Genomic DNA, 16471 nt, shown 5'->3' on the forward strand with positions numbered 1-16471 from the left:
TAAATTTGCTCCACACTTGTTAATTTCATTTTGTCTTAAGCTTAAAATGTAACACATTAGGTGGGTTAAACTGTCTTCTAGATCTTCTATAGTGCCATGTCGCTTTTACAATCAATTTGTGGGAGCAGGTCAGAAGTAATTCCTCCCACGTTATTGGCGCAGTCATTACGCCCACATTGTTTGCTTCTAGATAATGGCACTTTTATTAATGGTTTGGCTGGTAATGTGTTAATCACGGATGACAACACTCATTAGCATTCACTCCAAGCCAAGATGACCTCATCTACAATGGAGAAGTTCAATAACCTCCAATCAACAAACATAGCTCAAAACTTGACCTCAAATTGTGGAGTATGAGTTTTGTATCAAACACAATCAAAGGTCATTCTATGTGTGTAGAAGCCTATTTGGGTTATGTAGAACTGTGTATTGATAGTTGAGAATGTTTGAGATCCCAGTGATAGCCCTCCCATGTATAACACATGCTCATCTATCAATACACAGTACAATAACCCCAATAGGTTTACACTGTCATAAAATGACCTTTCACATTGAAAGGTTGGGTATAGAAACTCATCCTCAACACCATAAGGTCACAATCTGAGATCTAATTGTTGAATAGAGGTTAATGACTTGTGCCTGTGGAAGTGAGAGCATTTTGGCTCATAATGGCAAGTTAGATACCGGGTAATGTCTTCTTAATTAGGAAATGTTTTTGAATCAGTTTGCTCTTGCAGTCAAAAATGGGCTATTTCAGTTGAAATCCATACACCCCCTATGAAAGACATGACCTTAATCTCCTACAAAATGTCATGTCTTCAAAAGGGGGTGGATGGATTTCAACTGGAATAGCCCAATGGATTACAAGGAAATACAGTACAATGAAATAACATACCGGTACTGTATGTGGATGATGTTATGCCCACTATGCTCTCATACCCAGAGATTAAGTCCCTAAATTCAATTTACTTACCAATCACAGCCTGTGCTTTAGGGTTGATGATACCACTAGGCAGGCGGTGGAAGTCATACATAGTCCCGTCAACAACAACTACCGTATGCCCTGCGTTGTTGCCACCCTGTGTAGAGCAAAAACAAACAAACAAAATGAATTGACTGTAAATATCAGCTGGATTTAGAAAAGAAATTCAGGAAAATGGCATTTATACTGGGTACACTGAAATATTAAAGTCCTTGGCAGTTACTTCATGACAGCATGTCCCCTCCAGTTTGGAAGTGAGCATTCTAGCCAATTATTGAACTTTGGAATTACAAAATGTAAGGGAATTGAAATAAATTTCAAACTACGATACCTGAAAATGCTCTTCTTAGACTCAAACAGTCAAATTACCAAATAAGTTCCCAAAATATTTCTCAAAATGTAAATTTGGGATCGATTACAGAGTAAAGTTGTCTAATAAGTAATATACAGTAACATTCGCCTAATGGTGCTATGGGCTCCCTTGACATAACTGGAATTTTAGACACAAACTAAAAGTGCCCTCCCACAAAAATCCCACCAGCAAATTAGGGCACATACCCTTAATCCTTGTTGGGATTTTTAGCGAAGGGAGCTCTCTATTTGTACATGGAATTTATTATAAGACATAGAAGCCCATGTGCGCCATTAGGCTAACATTTACGGTAGCCCTGACAGTCTTAATATTTTTGGGTTTTTTTGTTGTTGTTTTAAATCATTTCTGTTAGGGGATGATCAATGCTGACCTTTGGCTTTTCGACCATCTCCATAATTGTCATGATATTATTTTATGTTTTGATGTGCAATGTCAACATATTTTGCTTGTTTTTGATTATGGAAATAAAGATTCATTTAAATAAAGAATGAGACACTGTAACATGCAGATAAATAACTTGAAATCTGCGAGACAATAAAAAAAAAAAAAATAAAATAAATTTTGGATTTATAAAGCGCCTTTCTCCAGATCTTAGAGGACTCAAAGCGCTGTAATTTCGCTGCAATGGTGAATCATCACAATCAGGTCGCATCAACTAGGCCAGTTGCTGCCGAACGGCGCACACCTATCCGCATTTAGATTGTAACATCCACCAATTATCTGTGCAGCTCCCCAAATTCCATTGGGTGAAGGAAGTTTTGATAACCAAACAACTAATCACCGATTTTTTGCGATACAGGAGGAAACCGGAGATCCCGGAGAAAACCTGCGAGAGCGAGCATGGAATCGGGATAAACCAAGTGCACATGAGTCCTTGGGCGCGCGCCGGGCTTGAACCCGGGACCTCAGTGGTGCAAAGCGAGGAACTACCGCTATGGGGAGTTTGTTACTTGGAATAGCTACATGTAGAGCCACTATCAACTTTGTTGAAAACAAACTGTATGAAACCACAGATTTACTCAGTACATTGACATCATTTCGATAAGAATTTCTTATTGAGGAAGGCACTACAGTTCTTGGAATAGCCCCCATGGCCCATTCACTGACTTGATTGATAACTTCACCTTATTAACTGACACTTATCTTCACTCGTTTCTAACATAAACAATATTTGAGTATACAATGTACACACTCCATAATGACATCAAGGGAGGTAGTACAGTTCTTGGAATAGCCTCCACTCACTTGATTGATAACTACACCATATTACCTGGCACTTATCCTAAGTACTCATATGTAACAAGGACTCTAGAATCACAAATACACGCATCTCTCCTTGTTCTTAAAACCCTACTTGCCTGTACAGTGTACACACATCAGGTGACCTTTCAATATCTTGGGTACAAAAACTCATCACCAACAACTTGAGGTCAAATTTTGAGCAATGATTAAACCTGTATATTGAACTGTGCAACTGGGGATGATAACATTTTGGCTCAAAGTGAGATGATTGAAAATTGCGACAAACTCAGGCTGACAGGAGAACCAAGCCTAGAGCAGTGATGATAGTGTGGGCGACAGGAAGGGAAAACACACACTGCTTGCATGCGATGATGCGTGTGCATCACATGGCTGGCGATACATATATGACGATTGACACAAATTGTTCTGAAATGGAAATTGACAGAAAACTGTGCCTTGAACTTGCAGGAGACGTAAAGTTATGTAGAGACTATCTGCATGTGAGGGTGCATGCGTATCACATGGCTGACGATTCATACATGGTCATAAGCAACATTAGACCTACCAATTGCATTATGTACTCAACACTGATCTTTTAATTGGTAGAATTCAGTCTAAACTACTATTAACATCAATCTAATTGTTGCTATTATTAATAAGATATTAAGGTATATATTTCAGCCAAAAAAACAAAAACAAAATTCTTAATTAGCTGCTTAATTAGCACTTAATTTCTTAACGAAGCGCTCATATGGGCCTGTAATGCGTAACAACCGAGCTCATGCAGCCTCACCTATTGTCAATTTTCTAACAGAATTTGAAGATAATTCCCAACAAATAGGGTATCACAGAAAAGCTAAGACTCTAAGCAATGTCGCTAAGGCAAAGATTAAGTTGTGTAAGGATAGATTTTTTGTGAATGAAGTTTTGTTGTTGAGTAATGTTATGTAATGGTTTCCTATGAAAGTGAGTGAAAGTTTGTTAAACTCACACCTGGATGTGAAAAGTGTAAAAAAATCGGCCAAAACGCTATTATATGAAATGAACAAATGATAAAGTTCAAAATAAACATCTATACGATGACAAAAAATGCACCAGGAGTTCAGAGTGAGATGATTTCCATGATCAGTCCACTATTCAAGATTGACTTCAACAGTGATTACAAGCTAAGTTTCTGCTTAAATTGTCCCCTGTAGTAACAGTATTTTTGCACTGTTGTTCTTAACACTTTTACATACTAATGAACATGTGATTGACAGTAAGTACTGAAAAACAAAGTGGATAGCTCTTTCCAATAATTGTTGAGACCATTTTTACCAGATCAGTCCATTTTTCAAGATGCTTGTTCAGAGATATTTAACAATGGACCAATAGAAAAAGCATGTAATGCCCTTTGATTTCTATAGTTAACATGGTTAACATGTATAGTATTATATTTATAGGCCTACATTATATATCATCAGATTTATTATGTTAAATGTTGTCATTATGAATTTTTTAAATGACATTTAAGTTTCAATATCAATTCTAGGGTTTCATGTTAGCAAAAACAGAGATTTCTTCATATAGATATAGATGGAAAAGCTGAAATTGCAGTGTGCATGTTAGTTTATCTGCACACAAGGTCCCGGGGGGGCACTCAACTTTGGAGGTGACGCGTATGTAGGGCTGTTAAGACCCCTTTTTCAGCATCGCTGTCACGCAAAGACCCCATATTTTTTTACTTAACACATGCTCGCTCCGCTGTCACCCGAAGACCCCTATTTTTCTATTTGATCTGTCACCCAAAGACCCTTATAAGTTCAATTTGAACAGCAACTTTCATTTATCACTGATTTTGTTACTTATTTTGAAAAAATAAGGAAATTTGAAGCCATTTAGAACTAGAAATTTCATTTTCGAGGTTTTTGTGGCGCTGTTTTGTTCTCACCCAGATGCCATTTAAAAAAGGTCATGTTCTCACCCAATGACCCCATATTTTTTACATTTTGCTCTCACCGAATGCCAAAAATCATGCTCTCACCCAATGACCCCATATTTTTTACATGTTGCTCTCACCGAATGCCCCTTAGTGCGAAAGCGCCAGCCCTACACCTATATCCATTTCAAATTGAAGTGCCCCCGGGACAAGGTCACGCTTGCACAATCACAATAGGCATTTAGATACAAAAGAATTTGGCCATTTCTTTTGTGCTTACCTACACACAGCAGTGTGTGCTATTTCTTAAGGTTACACAAAGAGACGTATAAAAAACGTATAAAAGACGTATAAAGTTGTTCTCTAAAACAGAGTTTTCTCAGTAATCAAATATCGCAGAGAGTGAAATGTTGGTGCATTGGATGTAGCTTAACATTTTTGTGTGTGTTATATACAAATTATTAGAATAAATTTGAAAATCCTTCGTTTAAAGCATTTTTACCCACCATGTTCACAAGATCAAAAACACGTTCCATGAGGTTTTTTTTCAAATGTGCGCTCCGTATAAATCCACACCGAAGCGATTGTTTTTTCTTTTTTCGTATTGTATTACAAATCGATCAAAGAAATAATGTTGCCATGGGGAAGAACCAAATACAGTACCGATTAAATTTTAAAAGCCTGTTTTGGGGGGAAATTTTGGAGAATTTGCTTGAGAAAAGCTGGTTTGTGAAATTATCGATATCTTGATTACTGAGACGTTAATTTAGACATCTGAATACCTACATTATTTCTCAACATTCTGCCAATTGCTATTCCATTTGATTTTCACTCCAAATTGAAGCTAGTTTTGCAAAAAACGAGGTTTTCCTCCATCAGTTCGTTCCAAATTTCAGCGCCGACATGTGTGTTTATTCTAAGAGCCATAATGCGGACGCGATTGTAATCATGTAATTATATTTATATCATCCGCTTTGAGAACAGTCAATTGCGTAAGCTGATCTATGGCCGAGTGGATAGAGCGTTGGACTGGGAATCTAATATGAACTATTTTTGTGGGTTCGAGTCTCCGTGTGGCTGAATTTTCTTTTTTTTTTCTCTTTCTCATTTTTACTTCCTTTCTTTCCTCTTTTCTTTCTCCCTTTCTTTTTTCATTTCTTTTTTTTTTTCATTTCTTTCTTTCTTTCTTTTTCGTTCATTTTCTTTCTCTCTCTTTCTTTCTCTTTTTCACTATTTCTTTATTCTTTCTTGCTCCTTTCTTTTTAGTTTTATTTGATTGATTCGCTGAGTGCAGTGAATCGTGATTGATTGTTTTCACTTTATATAATTCAGAAATTTGTAGGCCTGCTAAGTCTGTCTTGTTGATTTTCATCCCAAATTCGATTTACAAATAATTGCTTTTTGATATTGTTGTTGTTGCCTACCATTACATTTGTAATCAGGGGAATAGCAGCATTGATTTCATCAAAGATATCAAGGCTATAAATTCAAAATCAACACATTTTCCAGGGCGTAGCTTGACGAAGTGCCCCTAATCAATTTTAAAATTTATAAAATCCTTGTGAAAATTGCCGACAACGGCTTGTGCCACCCCCGCATCCGAGCTCCGGGCACGAGCTAAGCCAAGTTTCATAGCCTTTTCATGTCTTGACCGTGGATCGATATTCTATTGTAAGTAGGCCTACGTCCCGCACGCTTGTTCATTTTCTGCATGGCTGTTTCTGTTATGAACTTACGCCCTCTGAAATCAAGCGCATGAAAAACTCTCGCTAACCTTAATTGTTACTTCTGGATGTTACACATTTGGTAGGTCTGATCAGAGAAGATGTAAGGAAGCGGAGGGTTAACAGAATTAAATACTTGAGATAATCTCGTAGGTAATCCGGTTGCACCTATTCATAGTCCTTTATTCTCAAGTAGTTAGATATTTACTTGCAGTAGCCTTTGATATGTGTGAGACTGCTCATGGTTGACCGATCATTTGCAGTTCAGAATTGGAAATATTTTCAATGTTTCTATAAAGAGTTTGTTGAAAAGTATGAAACGCTTGTATTAAGGACCTCCTGCTTGGATGGGATACCACATGTGGATATTTTACAAGAAAGAAATCGAGTGTTGTAAAATTTCCCCCAAAATCCGCCTTTTTTTTGTTAATATTACACATTTCTAAAGAAGAATTTTTTAGGATTTTTTAGAGAAGTGATGATTGTTGATCATTTCTATTTTCAAGTTATGTATTTTCCGGTCATTTCCTGTAAACCTAATAAGATATTCTGATAATTGACAACATTCTCTATCACAAATGATAGAGGCTGAAAGTGACAACAAGCGACGAAAATTGTAATTTATTTATTTATTTATTTATTCTTTCTTTATTGAGGGTAATACTGCTTCAGTGACAAGCACTGCTTTTCAAGCAGGCCCTCATTGTACATTGTATACATGCTATAGCAACAAAATATATTACGATACACAATATTTATAAAAATAGCATACATAATATCTGATCTTGCTTATGACCACATGACGATTCCAAAAACCACTTTTGTTTTGAATCCACCTCAATTTGGATCACTATGATGCAATAAAATCCATTGGGACGACTGAAGTTACTCCAATCCTACTCAAACACAGGCAAAATTGGCAATTCACAGAAACCAGGAATCATTTTTAGTACTGGTACCGTGAATCTCAAAGATTAAGTGGTAATTTTCATAGTTAATTTTGTGATTTGTAGTGAGAGACACATTTTCCCGAATCACGATTGACCAGTCCTTCCCTATACTTGTAATACATTATTGCATATTCACAAGGTGTTATTTTCGTGGTTGGAGCTCTAAATGCAAAATTCACGAAAATAAAACCCTCATGAAAATAACCACTACACAGTATTTCAGTTCTTGTGAACCAGACATCATGTTTCTTTAACCCTTTCCAGTGGGTTGGCAAGATTTAAATCAATTGATAATAAATCACGATTTAAATCAAAAGTTTAAAAGACAAGAAAATCGCCAACCCTGCTTTCCAACAGTTGAGAGTTTGCAGTTCAGAGAAATATTATTGAGCATTTTAATGTTGTCATTTTGTTGAAAGCTTTTCCATTTTGGACTTGTCTAGATAAACTCTAGGCAACCTATTTTTTCAGAATATTATCTGCATCTAGTCCTGAATATGGCACAATTTAAGGTTAAATACATTAAAACTGCCAAGGTACACAAACTTTAAATTCCCAGCAAATAAAATAGTTTGGATGACTGATTCCTTTAGTTCCCATTCACAAACTGTAATCTATCTCTCCACGAATTTGTGAATATTCTCAGTCATCCAGGTAGATAAACATAATAAAATGAATATTAAATCTGTTCATCTGGATTTATCTCTCCATGGTTGACAAAATTCTGTAAATCTAATTGCACCACTCCAATGCTATTATTCCTCTTCTCTGTATTTCTTCAAATTGGAATTTAGAATTATTATTTGAGACCATAGATGGCCATCCTATTTAAATGGTTATTTTATATCCCATTTTGTTTTTCTCCATCAAGACTGGAATTCCTTTTAATTTAAAAAATAAACCAAATTTGTAATGTATTGTGGGACGGACAGCTTTTGCAGTTTTGTGACACTTTGAACTCTGACATCATCTGACCTATCGTGAAAATGAGTACAAAATATTGTTTAAAAAAAATAAACTAGAATTACACGGTTCGTAAATTAAGGTGGCTCACACAACAAAGGTTGGAAAATATAAAGAATAGGCCTACTGTTACAAGACCAAGTTTGATATAATATTGGATGGCTGAGCATGATACCATAACATATCGGATGAGTCGTAAAAATATCGGACGAGCCAACGGTGAGTTCGATATTTGTATGACGAATCCGATATGTTATGGTATCATGCGAAATAAGCCATCCAATATTATCATTATTAGGTTTTCTTAACTCCTAATAACCCTGAAAACATAATAATGAAGTTGATCGGTGATTGCATTTAAGCTGGAGAGTGGATTAACCCTAACACCCATAGAGACCACAAAATACCACGATGAAAACCACTGCGCATGCATGAATCCCAAAGTTACCTCACGGAATTGCGCAGCATTACCCGTGCAGCTACCGATCCGTGATTGTGTGCTTGGCATGCGGGGGGGGTCTAAGGTTAGAAACCCGGGGGTGCCAAGTGACTTCTTTGTTCATCTTCTCTCCTTTTTCATATCTTCTTTAAAGTCCGATAGCAAAAAGCAGGGTTGGGTGTTAGGGTTAATGGAAATGTGGCAAAATATGCAAATGAACTCATTAATATTCATAAATATGCAAATAAAATGAAACAAAAGTATACAGCACATGAGGCCACCGTACTATCACCGTACCAACATACTATCAATATCACGTTTGATATCAAATTGGATGGATTGAGCACAAAGATATTGGTCGAGCTGTGAGTTTTCGCGATAGCCGAGCACGATATCTTTTAAACTCACAGCAAGACCTCTGATGCAGAGACCTCTGTGTTCAGGTGAAATTGGTCGCCAATATCCAGAATAATTGATTTTTTTAAATGTGTATAAAGTATAGGATGGAAGATTCTCAAAGAATAATAATGAAGTTAATCTGTAGTTTGCTTTTAAGCTGCAGAGTGGATTAATGACAATGTAGGCAAAATATTCTAATGAGCTCATTAATATAAATAAATATTCAAATAATGTGACACAAAAGTATACAGCACATGAGGCCATCATATACTTTTTGGTCAAAAATGTGATTTTCTCGATTACATTTTATAACCGCTTAAAGTGGGGTCGCTAAACGGTGTTACGATATATATACGCTACATGTACGGTGATTGTGGACTGTAAGCTGATACAGAGACCTCCGGTATCGGGTGAAATTGGTTGCACATTTCAGTTTGAGTGCCAGATATTCAGAATAATTGATTTTTAAAAATGTGTAAACTATAAGGATGGAAGATTCTCTAAGCATAATAATGAAGTTGATCGGCCATTGTGTTGGAGCTGCAGTGGATTAATGAATTTGCTTCCGCCCGGACAGCAAAGAAAGAAAGATACAAAGAAAGAAAGAAACAAACAACCATCTTGATGATAACATAAGCCATGTATATATGTGGGGACCAAAAAAAAAAAAAAAAAAACCATCTGGATGATTATAAGCCATGTATATATATGTGGGGGCCAAAAAAAACAAAACCATCTGGATGATAATATAAGCCATGTATATATACATTGGGGGCCAAAAATGAAACAAAAAATCATGGGTATCTCACAAATTAATTATTTAAAATTATAATTTAATGATCTTAAAAACAAATTCATGAATGAATAATTAAAGCAGTTTCCCCGATTGGTCAAAGTTCCAAATGTCCAACAATGCTTTATGACTTTGTATTATATTACAAATTGATAGATCTGATAAGTTCTAGTATTTTCAAGCGTTAATTTCGGAATTTCCCCTCCAAACACCACATTTCCAAGGAAAGAGGTTCATGAATTCCCTACTTTTTCAAGATCTGCTAAACAAAGAAACATCTACCGGTGGGCTATTTCATTATAAATGACACATTCACAAAAATGGCTTTTATCATATCTGGTTGATATAATTAGGGTGATAATGCAGTGTTATTAACTTAATTCTAAGTATGCCACAAACTACAAGCTACATGAGCATTTTTACAGAATTCTGTCTATTTTTTGTATAAAAAATTGCCAAAAGGTACATTTTAACCCAATTTTGGAGTCCCATTTCATTTTGCCCATGTATTCTGAATAAATTCTTTGAAAAATTAGGTACATTCTATGGCAATGTGCTTGTTGCAATGAAAATATGATATGTGTGGAACATCATGCAAGTTGAATGGTGAAAATTGGTGCAAAAATGTTAAAATTCAGTAGATTCTTGCAAAATTGGCATTTTGCGTTAAATAAAAAATGAGTGTCCTCTCCAATTCATGCCTCCATTTTTGTTAACATTAAAGAGGAAATATAAACCCTTACCCTACCTGTATAATCTGTGTTATATTACCAATTGATGGGACAGGGCACTGATTGAGGAATTCATTTATTTTACATACAGTAGACCACTTGTTCTTGATACCACAGTTCCGCGTTAAAAATTTGTCCTCTCCAGAACTGAAGTTAATTACTAATTGTTGAAATAAGAAGGATTATATCATAGAATGTGAAATTTGTAGAGGAAGAGTGGTCTTCCTTCTACCAAGGTGGCACATGATTTGGTATTTGTTGCATTTTTGCAAGCCTGTATCCACGATTCTGTTTGCAATTTAACAAATGTCCTCTCCAGCACAATTATGTCATTTCCATGAATTGGTAAACAAACTAAAAAATAAAAATTTCAAAGAGCCAAACCCACAAGAAAATTTTGCATTTTATTGCAAATTATGCTTACAAACCACTTTAGTGTTCAAATTATTGTCCAGTTGTTGAGAACACATATGATATTATTCTGCATTGAACTTGGTTAGCTAAAAATTGCAATATTCCTAATTTAACCAGAATATTAACCCTGTTTGTAGTGGATTTTAAATGCTGGGGATCTTTTATGCAATAATATTGATGCAATAATATTGATGCAGCTATTTCTAAAGTTAAAGTATGCTTTATTATGTGTTAAAAATGTGTCCTATCCAGAACAAATGACACAGGAGGGTCTTTTATTTTAGGTTTTCCATGACTAGTACAACAGATTGACGCAGAATACTCACTTATGCATCAGTGTAGCTATTGGGCAGGACAAAATGACTATTTCATGAATTTTTCATGTGAAGATAAAGTTTATCCTTAAAATATGTAGTAATTTTGCACCATTTATCTGGATTAGTATCAATTTACTAATTGTTTTATATTGAAACTGGCATATTTAAGACACTGAAGTGTAAAGGAACATACAACAATTATTACAGACTAAATATGGATAAGTATGAACCCAATGTTGGTTACATATACTCTTTCAAAGTTGTGTATTAAATTGTTTAAAAAATGTCCCTCCAGGCGGCAGCTATGTTTTACACAGCAAAAATTCAATTAAATTTTTTTAATGGTTCCTGAGGGTTTGACGCTCTAATATTTTGAGAATTATTGACACACCATCTGAACTTTGAAATGATAATGAATTTGCATGAAATAAATGAGTTTGAATTTTGACCCCTTTTGGGACTCAATGTTGTCATTTATAATGAAATAGCCCCGGTATAGGTCTATATTTTAATTTGTTTATAAATTTCTCTCTCTGTGTTTGTTTGTATTTACTATTTATATTCTCTCATTCTTTCTTATCAATTCCACATTCTCCATTATGCCAATACTAATAGTATTCATTGGCATGTATAATGGAGAATGTATTATAAATGTTTTTCTGAGAAAATGCATAGAACGGCTACACTTCATTATTCCGAAAGGCCCTCGCGTTATTCATTAAATGATGACCCTTCGCACATTACTCCAACAGTTCAAATTTTCATTACAGTTAAGGGTCATTCAGCCCTCGAATTAAGGATCTGAAGGGGCACGGCAACTTTTTTAGGGAAAGTTGATAATTGCCTTGGATTTTCACTGAAAAGGCAAGGCAGCACAGCAGTTTAAGAGGGCATCATGGCAACAGTTGAAAATTTGAGAAGGGAACCAAGGCAATTTCTCAAAAGTGAAGAAAACACACACAAACATAGATAGATAATTTTATAATAAAGGAGCAGGGCTAGGGCACCGACGGCAACTTCATTAGAGGGCACGGCAAGTGACTGCCTTGGGTAAAGGACATATTTTGAGGGCATTACGGCAGTGGGCGTGGGCACCCACGGCAAAATGCCATGGGTGCCGTGGGTTAATTCGAGGGCTGGGGTCATTACTCCAAATTTACAAGTAGTCGTATTATTCTGAAGTGTCAATACTGGACATTTTAATAGATCAAAGTTATACTCTGAACAGCGAAATGTAAATTCATAGTCATGACCATTTGGAGTAATGAACCTTCAGAATAACGAACCTGTGAAAGAACCTGTCAAGGGTCTTACGGAATAAGGATCTGTTTCCGCATGCATAGAACATGGCCTCCTTCCATTTCACACACGTTGCTGTGTAAGTGTTAATTTTCGCGATGGTTTTAGTCTCCTGAATGGAGTAATGTATAAGGATAGGCCAGGAATTGGCAATCACAAAAATAACAATCATTCCTAAATGTCTCCTTCACTCCAAATTGTGAAAATAACTGTACGTGAAAATTATTGCTTATACAGTTAATTATAGGTATGGTATCATGAAAATTAACAGCACAGCCCTGGCTGTGGGCTCAGATAAAAGTATCAAGTTAATGTTTGTTGTCTGTTTGGTTTCCTAACAACTGTCCTCTATGGTATGCAAGTAATTAACCATAGCAAGATAGCTGGTATATATGACACAATCCCCCATGCACAGTTCCTTGACCCCAGTGTGCATAATCACACAGAATGAATGACCTTTGAATGTATTGGGGATAAAAAACTCATCTTCAAAATCTCGAGGGTAATTTTATTTGTAACATTTATGAAATAGTGTTATTGGACTATGTCAATGGGGACAGGGGTAGCACTAGGCTGCATTCTGGGGTCCCGGACTCACCAAAATATAGTTCAGACCCCCTGTTTTTACATTTTCTGCAAGTTCAGGGGTCCCTGCAGACCTCAGTTTTTCAATCCAAGACATACTATTTATGCTGCATTTGTGTAACTCAGGACTCGCCAAACTCTACTGCGGACCTCCTACTCAATGGGGATGATACCATTTGGGGTCATCAAGCAGCATCCTGTCACATCATCATTCCTAAGGAAAAGTTCATAAAGTACATGAATGTAAAGTGAATGTGAAATGACCATGTTCTACCTGAATCGAATATAACACAAAGGTCAACTTATAAGATTTCAATGGGAAGGAAGGTTACTGAACTAGGCCTTGTTTGATGAGGCTATATTGGCTGAAAGTAGAAGTGATACCCATCAGATCTACAGTCTAAAGTACATGTATGATGTAGCTTGTAATGGTGCCTACAATTTTACAATACCAGCTCTGAGTTCCTTACGAGACTGGCATACAGCAGGTTCTTTGGCCCCTTCCTGCCATTCATAGCGTTTTGGCTCGGCCAAATCCACAAGCCTGGCGACACAATCGTCCACCAACGTTTTCAGTTTTCAGGCTAAACAATCATCCTCGCTTTCATTTTTCCACCACTTTGCTAATTCCGGCCTGATTTGGAGTTAGCCGAGCCAAAACGCCATCAACAGCTGGAAGGGCCAATTATAAAACTCTATTCTTGTAAAGATTCAAAGTTGTTTGCAAATGTTGCAGTCACACAAAAACATACAAAGAAATTAGTCATCTGCTTATCGTGTTTGTTGATAAAGTACTGTTGTTGACAAGGCCTTTCAACAATATACTTTAGTTACCACTAAAAATTAAAATAAATAGATGGCTAGCTAGCAGGGTTGCTATCTGAGGTGGTCAGCACCTGCTTTTCCCAAAAAGCGATCCACTGGTCAAAACCAGGATGCATTCACCACTGGGACAATGTCAATATACCAGTTTCATGATGAGTCCACAAGTTCATTATCTGAACCAAATCAAGTACTATTTATCATAGGCCCTACATTACTGAATTGCCCATGACCCTTAGATAAGCATTCATCCAGCCACTTTACTATGTACACATGATCCTCCATCATTATTATGTGCAGGAATATATAACTACGTATCAAACCCGGAGCCATCATCCATGTCCCATACACATAAAATCCATATAAATTTGGTCCATTTTACACAATGTATGGCCTACAATCCTACATATTAGCCGTGTTCAGATGGTCATAGGATCCTCGAGGATCGGCGTGCTCGAGGATTGCAATCCCTGAGTGCGTGTCCACACAACTCTGTCATGGCCTGTAATCCTCGAGTTTCGCAATGCCTGATGACGTCATCGAGAATTACAACCGAAAGCTGAATGTGACCTCTGCTCTGCAGTATCGCGCGAAATTGAACTCGGCAGAACGTAAAACAAACCATACCATCCAATCAAAAGGCACCAAGTACAGACCGCGATTGTGATGATCTGCGAAGAGCATTTTGCTCTTGTTTGTACTTAAATACATGATGGAAAGTGGTGATGATGTTCTAGATTTGGCATCGATACCGTTGAGTTTTCGACATAAAATTGGGAGAAGAGAGTTGTTGAGAAAGAAGAGGTAGAATGAACAACAATTGCAATATTTAATATACCGTATACAGTGTAGGGCCTATAGCAATGGAACTCACCACCACCACACACAGGTCAAGCTCAGTGCTCGAGAATCGCAAAATTAGCGTTCACACGGCAGTAGAGCTCGAGCACCACTCGGGGAACTTGTGAAATCCCCTAAATTTCTAGGGGATAAATTTGGGAAAAAACTCGAGGACTGGAATCCTCGAAAGCGTTCAGATGGCAGATTTCCCCAAATAGCCTTCCATGTGGACAGGACTATTATGTAGGTATGCAACTATGTAAACAGTATAATTCTCATCAAACATACTCAGAGGGTTGTTGTCAATGGAGAATATTCCAAGTGGGTTCATGTTAAAAGAGGGCGTGCCCAAGGCACCATATTTGGAACAAAGGGCTTTAGGCAGCCAGCCGTGTAGGGAGTGTTTTACACACCCAAATTTGTAAATACACACCCAGTTTTTGCCCACATGGCCTGTACTTTGTACGTACAAATATTAAATTTACACACCCAGTTTTTTGAATTTACACACGCAAACCTTCAAATCCTGCCTAAGACCCTGTTTGGAACCCTCTTGTTTTTGATTTATTTGAATGATTTCCTTGACAACAGTTTCTCTGAAATCAGATTATTCGCCGATGACTGTGCATTGTATCGGCCAATAAAAAGTAACAAAGAAATTTCAGAATTACAATCTGATCTTGATACATTATCCACATGGCAGCACTCATGAATGGTAAATGCATTTTAATCACAAATATCTCATGCAAAGAATCGATCCACTTATCAATATTGTCTTGCTTGGTCAATCAATTCTCAAAGAACTTAAATCCCACTTATATCTGGGTATCTTTGCCATTTATCTCTCATGACTTGAAATGGGATACCCACATAAATTCTGGCATTACCAAAGCCAATAAGAGTATTAGGTGTGATCCACAGGAATTTCCATTCCTGATCCATTGACTTGGAATATTAACTTCCAAGCACAAGAGAAACACCACCAGGCCAATACCTTCTCGGCGGTGCTCAATACTGCTCATGATCACCATGCATGATGCATCTCAATGCCGGTAAAAAAGCAGGTTTCCAATCAGATCAAATACTGACTGGCAGGGATGCAAATTATGCGGGAGCGGGGAGCACCGCTCCAAGGAAATGAGAGTCAAAATTGAGGAAATAATGCCATGGGAAGAAAAAGGAAAGGGGGAAAAGGAGGGAGAGAAAAGAAAAGAAAAAGAAGAGGAAGAGGGAAGAGAGGAAAGAGAAATAAGACAAGTGAGGTACAAGATAATAGGGGAGGGCTGTGAGGAAGTGAAGCTACTGAATGGAAGAGAGGAAATCTTTAAAGACACTGGTTGTGCAAAATTTGGAGGAATTCACATTATTGTTCAAGGAATAAGTAATGAGCAAAAAAGAGGAAGGTGTTGGTGTTAGATAGAATATGGAAATGGGACATGAGGAAATTTACAACTCATCACCAATAAGAGGTATTCAATGTAATTTAACAGGAAAAGAAGTTGGATGAAGACAGGTGGAAACAGGGCTCATATCTGAGGAAATTTAGAGAGGCAGCAATCATATCTGAGGAAATTTACAGAGAGGCAGCAATGAGGATTTTATAGGAACAAAAGTCATGAAGGAATTCAGTGTATCAATACTAATGCCACTGACAAGAGAACAAACAAGAAAATATTGAGG

The 16471-nt window shown here is 36.8% G+C and overlaps 1 protein-coding gene across 1 annotated transcript in view; it reads right to left on the minus strand.

Annotated features, from left to right (window-relative positions):
- The window catches only part of LOC140146522 (adenylosuccinate synthetase isozyme 1 A-like), a 60037-nt gene that overhangs the window by 29703 nt on the left and 13863 nt on the right, over positions 1–16471 (minus strand). Inside the window, 1 exon segment of the mRNA XM_072168397.1 lies at positions 974–1079. Within this exon segment, the coding sequence (XP_072024498.1) occupies positions 974–1079 (106 nt within the window).

This window comes from Amphiura filiformis, chromosome 2 (genome assembly GCF_039555335.1).
Source record: "Amphiura filiformis chromosome 2, Afil_fr2py, whole genome shotgun sequence".
Taxonomy (NCBI): Eukaryota; Metazoa; Echinodermata; class Ophiuroidea; order Amphilepidida; family Amphiuridae; genus Amphiura; species Amphiura filiformis.